The sequence below is a fragment of the Agrilus planipennis genome, unplaced genomic scaffold, assembly GCF_000699045.2.
Source record: "Agrilus planipennis isolate EAB-ADULT unplaced genomic scaffold, Apla_2.0 scaffold232, whole genome shotgun sequence".
Lineage (NCBI taxonomy): Eukaryota > Metazoa > Arthropoda > Insecta > Coleoptera > Buprestidae > Agrilus > Agrilus planipennis.
In genome coordinates this window covers 184,865-195,463 of record NW_020438990.1, presented here as the reverse complement: position 1 = coordinate 195,463, position 10,599 = coordinate 184,865, and the positions used below count along the sequence as shown (strand labels likewise).

General features: G+C 35.9%; 1 protein-coding gene across 6 annotated transcripts in view; it reads left to right on the top strand.

Annotated features, from left to right (window-relative positions):
• Window positions 1-10,599, top strand: part of LOC108741565 (paired box protein Pax-5) — a 249,993-nt gene that overhangs the window by 201,890 nt on the left and 37,504 nt on the right. For 5 of the 6 annotated variants that reach the window (XM_025975677.1, XM_018476406.1, XM_018476404.1 and 2 more), the window contains 2 exons: window positions 4,516-4,681; window positions 9,295-9,492. In XM_025975677.1, coding sequence (XP_025831462.1) covers window positions 4,516-4,681; window positions 9,295-9,492 — 364 coding nt within the window. The remainder of the gene's footprint in view (window positions 1-4,515; window positions 4,682-9,294; window positions 9,493-10,599) is intronic. The other variant, XM_018476407.1, reaches the window with a different exon arrangement.

Below are 10,599 nucleotides of genomic sequence, written 5' to 3'. Positions count from 1 at the left end.
AAATAGGAATGACAAACACTCAAGAGATGACGACTATTATGAAGATGAACCCAGCAATACACGAATCAATAGTCGTCCCAACAAAAATAAGCATGCAACTGAATAAAGCGAAGACACCGCGGAAAAACCTGTTATCAAACCTATCAGTGGTAGCTCCATTTACGGCCAACCACGAAAGGCACCTCGAATAAGGCCGCCAGTTCCTAAAAACAAACAAAATAAATACAATTACAAACCAATAAGTAATTCCAAATCGACCACTACAGCAGCTCCAGCTAAATAAACAGAAGAAACAGATTACTATGAATATGAAGAAGAAGAAGAGTTACCGCCATCACGTTCTAAACAACGTCAAAAACAAGATAATACCAACAGTTCTCCAAAACGACCAACTAAATCATCTCTAGAAAGAACCGAAATAAAAGAAACGACAATGGCCGCAGGTTACGGTTCTAGGAGAACTAAAAAGTTTTGGGCGTGCTCCTTAAAACCGTAATTACGTCCAATATATATATATATATTACGTGATATGGAAAGATTTGTACCTATTATTTTATGTGTAGATAGATGCAGTTATTTTGTCATAAGCTATACGTATGCAATACAAATACATTATTAAAAACAAAGACCATGATAAACGCAGTTCGTTTTTAATCGGCATGTCAGTCTTGAAGAAATTGAAATTCTTAAACGTAGCAATTAAGCAAAACATGGTAAAAGTAAGGTGATTCTCCTTGCTAGTGCTTAATTACCACACTTACGTAAATTGTTACAGGTGCATTTCTTTTCTAGTTTATTAACTTTCGAAGATTCCTCGACAATAAATAAAAATAAATGTGGCAATCTAGTGTTCCGTAAAATAGCGGTAGTTTTTTCCCTGTTACTCAAATTAATTAAGCAATGCACCGTTAAATTTAATTGAAGTAATGTACTTTGTAGTTATCTATCTACAAAGATCAAAATAAACGCTATAAATATGAAATGTACGAAAATGTACTATACACTAAGATACATTAAAAAATTGTCACACTAGTTTACTTCAGTCCCTGAAGAAGGTAACTTTGTTACCGAAAAGTGCTTCGGACAACTACAGTGTCTTGTTTTGGCGTTGAGGTTTTGAGCTATTCTGTTTGTTCTACAACAACCGCCAATGTTTTTCCAATCTTCATAGTAAATTTTGAATAATTAAATAAAACACATTCCGCATTCTTTTGAATTATAGTAGTATTAGCATCAAACAAGGAGGACTTAGAGAAAGCTTTAAATAAAATGGAAGCGGTACTGACAAAACAACACTGTATGAAAATAAATAGAAGTAAAACAAAGATACTATAGTAGTATGCAAGAGAAGAAAAATTAGGAAAAGAGCGAATATACAGATAGGAGACGAAAAATTAGTGACTGATTTTAGGTATTTAGGAAGATAGGTCAGGACGGAAGGAATAATAGGGATATAAAGCACAGGATAGCGCAGGGTCGTGTCACCTTCAATAAAAAGATATCACTTCTACGCTCACGAACAGAATTTAGAAATTCGAAAAAGGCTGGTGAAGGTGTATGTTTGGAAAGCGGCGCTGTACGGGTGCGAAACATAGACGGTGGGCGTGGCGGAAAAGAAAAGGTTAGAATCGTTCGAAATGTGGTGTTATAGGCGAATGATGAGGATACCGTGGATAGAGAAGGTTAGAAATGAAGAGGTATTAAAAAGAATAGGAGAACAGAGGACTCTATGGAAGTCAATAAGAAATAGGCGAGATAGGTTGGTAGGACACCTTCTACGGATGAAGGTCTAGTCAGAGACATATTAAAGGCAGAAACAGGAGTTAAGAGAAATAGAGGTAAACCTACATTAGATTAGTGTTCGTAAATAGTTAAGGATGTGGGATGTTTCAGTTTTAGGGAAATGCGAAAATTAGCTCAGGATAGGAAAGTGTGGAGATGCGTGTCCAACCAGTCTTAGGACTGACGACCTTATGATGACGATGATTCTTCTGAATAAGTTAGTCCATCACGTAATCTCGTAGTAATGTTACCATATACATACGTCGACGCTTTTTAAGTTCTCAAAAAGACCGCAGACGTCAGTTGTAGAAAATATTAGGCGGGTAATAAAACACGCGATTCTGAATGACAAGGAAATTATAAATATTTTTGTAGGAGTCATTTTATCATCGGGCGACAACTGACGATCGTTCAGTACGCACGTGCCGGTCACGTGCCCGAGGGGATTCACCAAAGATCCCTTAAAAAGCTCTCGGCATTAATATAATCGAAATAACCATTATCGTATGTTCACGTATTTGCAGTTAAAAAAAGACAACCGAGAATTTATTAAGTCGATTACGCAATTTCGACAAGCCAAAAACCTTTTTGTTGTAACCGTTCTAATATTTTTACATGAAACATATTAAGTAGATCGTTAGAAACTAATGATATAAATTCCAGGCATGATAGCTACTCAAACCGAGAAATAATAAATTTGCTACTTTTTAGTCCCTGTATTTCATCTTAATAGAATGGCATGTCGAGACAGTTTTAATTTTAATGTACAGTGCCGGACAGAAGTTTATACTTTTTTGCAAATTTCGCGTTTACAAATTCAACTTTTCCATTTCAGTATTACCTCAATTTTTTTGTATTAGACCAATAATGAATAATAGATCATATTAATTTAGAAGTCTTACTTTCAAAAGGTTTGTACCCTAGACAAAAATTTTCAGTCTCTCCCCAGTCTTTCAGAGTCTTTCTGCGTCTCTGAAAGCGTCTCTCACAGTCTTTCACAGTCTCTCAGTTATTGCCTAGGTGTTTTTATGGATCTCTCACAGTGTCTGTATGAGAGACTCGAACGATAAAATTGTTAATTCAGAGATTCGAGTCTCTCGTTTAAAAAGACTCAATGAATAAAACTGAAAAATTGAGAGACTCGAGTCTCTCGTAGAAAGACTGGAATCTCTGAAATACGTTAAACTTAGAAAATTTTAACCATGTCAATCGAGACACCACTTATTGAGAGATTCGAGTCTCTCATTCAGAGATTCGAGTCTCTCGTTCAGAGACGCTAAACAGTTTTTTTGACAGTCTCTCTCAGAGACTCGATGAGAGACGGAGACTCGAGTCTTGCTTTCAGAGACTCTGAGAGACTTAACATTTTTATCTCGGGTAATTTTTATTACACTCTTTATTATACCATTATTATGGTTTTGGAGAAATCAAATATGGGATTAACTTCCCTTTCATATTAATTTGTGTTTTTATTTCTTTAGAAAATCAAGATTTGTTACTCGCAAAATCTGTCTTCAAATTTGATAAATTACCTTCACTTTTGCTAATCTTTAATTAATACAGGTAAATTACCCCCAACGTGCGGACACCTGAGTGCTTTAATAGCCTAATTTAATTCTTACTTAAACTGTTATACTGACGCTGTAACATAATAACGTACAAAACAAAAAGACACTTTAAATTGATGTTTTCCTATTTCCTTTAAAGACACTGTCGGTCAATCAAGTGCAATAGACGGGTGGCTAATATATACCTACCAATAAAATGATTGAAACCCAGCCGTTTAAAGGCAGCTGATAAAGATGATAATAAATTTGTTTAATCAAGCAAAGGAAATTAACTGTAGGAAAGACTAAAAGAAATAAGTAACAAATGAAGTAATCAGTACAAATTTTTGTAGTTTTTGAATGGGCTCGCAACTTACTATAAACAACGCAAGTTAATGTAGAAACATTTCATACTTCTGTCAAACTCTGTAAAACTAGATGAAAAGGTATGCAGTTGAATACCAAGTTGTTTTTCTGTTTATACGGTTCAATACCAGTTATAAATCAGAATTAAGGTTTAAACAATCAATTACTGGCTTATACTAATTATCGCCAGCAACTAAAGCTGATTTATTACCAGCAATTGAATAGCTGTCCCAATTTCGACGTAAATTAGCCACTGGAGTTGAATTTTTATAAGTATCTACATTATTTATTATTAAATCCACTGCACTAAAAGGACTCGGCTTTGGATATACTGTAAGGGTTATTAATAAGGTGTTATAGGCGGATGATGCAATTATCGCGGATAGAAAAGATTAGAAATTATTGGAAAAACAAAGGGTATTGTGGAAATCAATAAGGAAAAGAAGAAATTGGTTAATAGGGCACTTTTCTAAGATGTAAAGTGTTAGTTAGAGACATATTATTAGAAGCAGAATCAGGTATATATAGGGATGTACAGGTACTCCCTCTATTTTTGCCTATATCCTTAGAATCGTTTAAAATTTTGACATTTATGACAAGTATCCTTTGCATTCTGTTAACTTCCCTGTTATATACATCAATAGCGTAAATGCTGACCAGAGGGTACCTACATTAAAGTTGCAACATCTCTTCCATTTCAATCTATCACCCCTTGCAATTTTAATACAAAAAGGTCCACGTTCTTTGTCCATTTAAAAGAAATTTGTAGTTGCATGTGTTCTTTTTGGGAGTAAATTAATGATTCCATGTATTGTTTCAGGCCACGGGGGTGTAAACCAACTGGGCGGTGTGTTCGTCAACGGACGACCGCTCCCCGACGTTGTACGTCAGAGAATTGTCGAGCTGGCGCATAACGGCGTTCGACCCTGTGATATTTCTCGACAATTAAGAGTATCTCATGGATGCGTATCCAAAATATTGTCCAGGTAAGATTTTATTCGCTTTTATTTATACAAATTTAACCCTGGAGGGGTAGCAACTGGATAACGCGTTGCTTTTAAATAGATATTGAGAATGAAATCTAAAATTTAAAACTAATAAGGGTGTCATTGAAACATCTCGATCTTTGTGATCTTTTGTATGTACCGCAATGATAGAACGTGGTAAATTTATTGACTTTTCATGATTTATCGTTATTCGATCTCCCTATATATATATATATATATATATCAGTATTCTTATTTTGATGACTAATAATAATTCCAAAAAGAGAATTCTCTCTTCGAAAACATTATTCTGGTGTCTGTATAACGACATTACGCAGTTGGTCCCGCTGTCGGACGGGAGAGATCGGAAAAGTCGTGGGGTAGTCGGTTGGCACCCTCCATATCTGTGCCTCCGTTTCCTGGTTCCGCCATTTCCCGCCAGTCGCATCTAACACGATCATACGATCTAGTGGTAGTGTTTTCCTGGCTTCTTTTTATATTTTTTCCTCCGTGTCATCTCCAAAAAGATGTCTGGTTTATTTATTCGTTCTATGCGGCCAACGTAGGTATAGCTCTTCGGGTTTTAAATTACTGGATTAATAAATATCACAAAAACCATATGGGATTGTGACTAATTGACATCAAATAGTTCACATTCACAAAAATATCAAAAAGGTTCCAAAAAATGTTTAATGTTTATAACAATAATATAAATAATCAAGTTACTGAAAGGGTTTTATTAACAAAATACCGTTCTGTAACCACAAACAATAAATGACTGAACAACTAGATCTTGCAATTAGATAAACTGGATGTAACTATAAATAAATTTAGCTTTGTCTTCTGATGTACTTTTTGATTCACTTTGTCATCAGTAGGCGCCATTTTATGATAAGATCTTTGCACGGTTTCGGTGGTTTAACAACATCAAGAACATTTTAATTAATAAGTGCCAGTAATTCTTAACTTGTTGCTAATTTAGATTCAAATTCAAGTCTGTAATTCAACTTTAATCAACTAATCTCATCATCAAAAATAAATAGAAAACAAAATTATTTCTTTAGAAATAAGTCAATCTAGAGATAGCTTTAAATAAAATGGAAGCGGTACTGAAAGATCAGTACTGTATGAAAATAAATAAAAGTAAAACTAAAATACTGATATGCAAGGGAAGAAAAAGTAGGGAAAGAGCGAATATAAAGATAGGAGACGAAAAATTAGAAGAAGTGGCTGATTTTAGATACCTAGGAAGTCAGATAAGTGAGGATGGAAGGAGTAGTAGGGATATAAAGCAGAGGATAGCGCAGGGTCGTGTCGCCTTTAATAAAAAGAAGTCACTTCTATGCTCGCGAACGGTTAATTTAGAAATTCGAAAAAGGTTGTTAAAGGTGTATGTTTGGAGCACGGCGTTGTACGGGTGCGAAACATGGACAGTGGGAGCGGCGGAAAAGAAAAGGTTAGAAGCGTTCGAAATGTGGTGTTATAGGCGGATGATGAGGATATCGTGGGTAGAAAAGGTTAGAAATGAAGAGGTATTGGAAAGAATAGGAGAACAGAGGACTCTATGGAAGTCAATAAAAAATAGGCGAGATAGGTTGGTAGGACACCTTCTCAGGCATGAAGGTCTAGTCAGAGACATATTAGAGGCAGAAACAGGAGTTAGGAGGGGTAGAGGTAGACCTAGATTAGATTACTGTTCGCAAATAGTTAAGGATGTGGGTTGTTCTAGTTTTAGGGAAATGTGAAATTTAGCTCAGGATAGGAAAGAGTGGAGGTACGTGTCCAACCAGTCTTAGATGATGACCTTATGATGATGATGAAGTCAATCTTAAATGTCAGCCATTTGTTTTTGAAAACCACAATTTTACGTGTTAAATAAGATCCAGTGTTGTAAGCTTTTAAGCCTATTGTAGTTATATTATTGGTAGCAGAGTACACTTATCTAAGTATATTAAGGGAGTAATAATTCCAATCAAGGGATTGGGGTGGACGGTCGCGTGGCGTCAAAAAAACCGACATGAAAAGTGCATATCGCCGACTGACGCACACTTGACTTTTGATCGGAAATAATGGAATGTTTTGCCTAATTCATATGATAAGTGAAGTAACTGAATCGAAGGGTTCCACAAGGAATAAAATATCATTCGATGAATTGGCTTGTGAAGTTGATTGAAATGTTTATAATAAAATAATAATGCGTTCCATCTACTCTAGTACTATCAATTTTATTGATAGCTTTTCGGCCTCTGCGACACTTTTAATCAATGAGCTAGCAAGCTATTAACCAAATTATTGGACGCAGCAAGGACGAAGTCAAAATATTCCACATTGTTTCCTTTTTTCTATATGAAATCCTTCGAAAAATTAGGTTTCATCCCCGTTTCCCATCATTGCATAATACAAATGTCAATGGCATTTCCAAATTGTGCTTAATAATGTCATTAAAAACCGATGGATACATATAATGTAGTAAAGTGTAGTGTATACGTGTCTACAAAATCCAATTATTGAATGCAGACAGAAGAGCAACGTAACAGTCTGAACAAAGAGCCCACAATTATAAGTGTATCATATAATTTTAGTAATTTTATTTGGTGCATTACGAGAACCAACCCCGACAAACCTTCATACCATAATAAAGGGTCGTAAAATACTCCTGGGACTGCACTGTTTGGCATTTATTGGGTTAACGACAACGTACAGACTTCACTCTGCACTCTATCATTTCACAATTGAAGCAATGGTTTTTGCACATGATAAAAGTCCAATTTGGCTAATCAACACAAATTAGATATTGTATGAAATGCGTGGCTGTTTTTATTTATTCTTTCTGACATATCACAGGAATTTTTGGCATGACACTATCATTGACTCACTACGTAAATCTTTGGTATGATCATATTTATTGATATTAATGACTAATCGTTTAGTTGCTGTAGATATCCTTGGTGTGACTTATATTGATTCGTGGTGGCATACTATAGTTTAGCTTCTTAAAGTAATGGAATTTTTAACATGAATCTTTCCATTGACTCACTACAGGTATTAGCTATACTATAGTCAAAGTCAACCAATCCTTGGTGAAACACTTTTCTTTGATTCGTTCTTTGGCATGACTCTTTTTATGGACTAATCACAGTAGATATGTACCTGTAGTATCACAGTTTTGTCATTCAAGATAATAGGACTTTCAGTATTGGTATGCGTCAGTTTGGATTCCCAAATTTGGCGAATCTTTAACACGTTTCTACTGACTCGTGTATACCATATTATCTTCGAGGAAATGGCTATGCTAAGGATTGAGGAGAGTATCTTTACGTATAAATTATTTATTCAAATTATTAACGGAATGGGTATATTAATTAATTAAACACGGAAAGAAAAAGAGATGTTCCTGTCTCAAAATTTTTAAACCTCTTACGAATCGGTGCGTGTATCTGTCCGTTAATGGTGAATATATTAGCCAGATCCAGACATTTGCATGTCCTGCGATGTAATCCCTTTATTTTCCTGCCTGTGCATTCCTCGAAGTCAGCATCCGCGTAATTATAATTTTTAATTTTTACATAGAGTAATTAACCGTGTACCTGATTTATCACCTATCACCTGTGTAGTCTGCCTGGGAACGAAATTATTTTAAGTAATCTTGGGTGTCGCATAACAAGTATTAAAATAGTTATTAGTTAAGTCGTGGTCCTTCGAGCCGGATTCAACGATTCCGTTTTGTTTTAGGTATTTGAACCACTTAGAACAATTACTGTTGTTACTTCTCGGTCACGTCGCCCCTGCCACATATAACTTTCGGTATAGTAATCTTATTTATTATTATTGTTTGTTCGATCATTTTCAATTTACAGCTTCGTTAGTTTAGAATTGGTTTCATTAGAAAGAATGACGCGCGCCTTATGTTGCGTACAAGATAAAGTACCAACGTATACCATGGTAGGCATGGAAATAAATACGTGCAATTACAAAGCAAAGAGGGGCACCGAGATCCGACGACGGTGGTTGCCGGTCGCGCGGTGCCCAAAGAAAATAGACAACGTCCAAACGGTCATAATTAGGTGCCCGCTGCTCGTGAAAGTTAAACAAAGAGATGTTCTTACCGCGGCCGCCTTCTAGATCGTATCGCACTCTGTTAACTAACCTGTATAATTACGAGTGTGCTGTGTCTGCATATCGAAATTAGAAACAGAAATGACGACGAGCCAAGACCAGGACGTAACGACAATGGACCGGCCGACCGGTCAGCGGACAGTTCGCAGATTACATCTATCGGTCTTTGGTCAAATAGCGAGAACACACCGAGATAATGTCGCTGTGCACATTTCTATCTAGCAAAACGTCGTTTGGCAATTAGATCAAAGCCAAAGACTAATTGCTTACTTCTCTCATTCTCACCAAACTGGGTGCTGCTACAACAATTTTTAAAACAAATGTATTATTAAATAGCGGGATTTTGTAGGTATATGTATATTATATTATATATATTCTTGTCATTTGGTTTTAAACTTGTAGCCATTGCTTGTTTGCTGAATCCTTTTTGGTCCTTCGAGCCGGATATTCCTGCGCTTTTATTTCTATTTGTTCATGTTTGCCTCCTTTTCTTTCAGATATTATGAAACGGGTAGTTTCAAAGCTGGCGTAATAGGAGGCTCAAAACCAAAGGTAGCAACACCCCCGGTGGTGGACGCAATAGCGAATTATAAACGCGAAAACCCCACCATGTTTGCCTGGGAAATCAGGGACCGGCTACTAGCCGAAGGGATTTGTTCCCAAGACAACGTGCCCAGCGTGTCATCGATCAACAGGTAAGTTTTTATTGAAAGTTTATCCCTATTTTAACACATTTTGAGGAAGCTTTTAAATCAGCAATCCAGAAAATGTTATCAACTCATCTTTAAGTTGGGCTTCAAATTTTCTGAATTATTTTGACATAGGGTGATGTACAACAAAAAAGCAGATGTTTCGTGTACACGAAACAAGGGGTTTATACATATAGCAATCGAGGTAGAAGTATCTATATGTATTCGAAACAAATGTCGCGTTGACATTTTCAAAAATGGTCTTGAATTACCATTTGTTTGGTTCTCTTTTGTTAATAGTGAGTGTGGCGGGTACTGATACGTTGTAATAGACAACACCCAAGAGACAAACGGGCCAAATTAAATGTGTCAAATCAGCCCCCGCGGGGCGACGCGAAAGCCCAATCCATTCTCTACTCCTGTTATTATTCCTGTACACCACCCCCGACAGTCCGGCGGTCCGCATTATAAATATAGGGTGGATTTGATTACACCATTGTTTTTAATCAATTGACTTGACTCATCAGCATCGGTACATCATGACGGCCCTGTTTATTAAATAAAACAATTAATGGATATGAAAATGTGGCATCAAGGATAAAAATATTTATTTTCTTACACTGCTTGTTGATATAGCAGTGTTATCATCTAGCAAGAAGGAGTTAGAGATAGCTTTTCATAAAATGGTACTGACAAAACGGTATTGTATGAAGGTAAATAATAGATAGTAAAACAAAAATATTGTTTTTGAATGGAAGAAAAAGTAGGGAAAGAGTGAATATAAAGATAGGAGACAAAAAATTAGAAGAAGTGGCTGATTTTACCCGTAGGAAAAATTTCCATTCTATTTCCATTAAAAAATGCCATTTTATTACCACTGATAATAATTAATGGTAATAAATGGAGAATTGCCAATGGGATGAATGGAATTTCCACTAGAATCCTCGAACTCAATGGGACTTCCTTTGCTGAACGCAATGGGATTTCCCTTGCGTTCCATTGGAACTTCCATTCCTGAACCCAATAGAACTCCTAGTGTCAATTCTTTTTAATCAAGGTGAAATATGAGGAAAATATTAATTACATGACAATTATTATTCAAAATAATGTCTT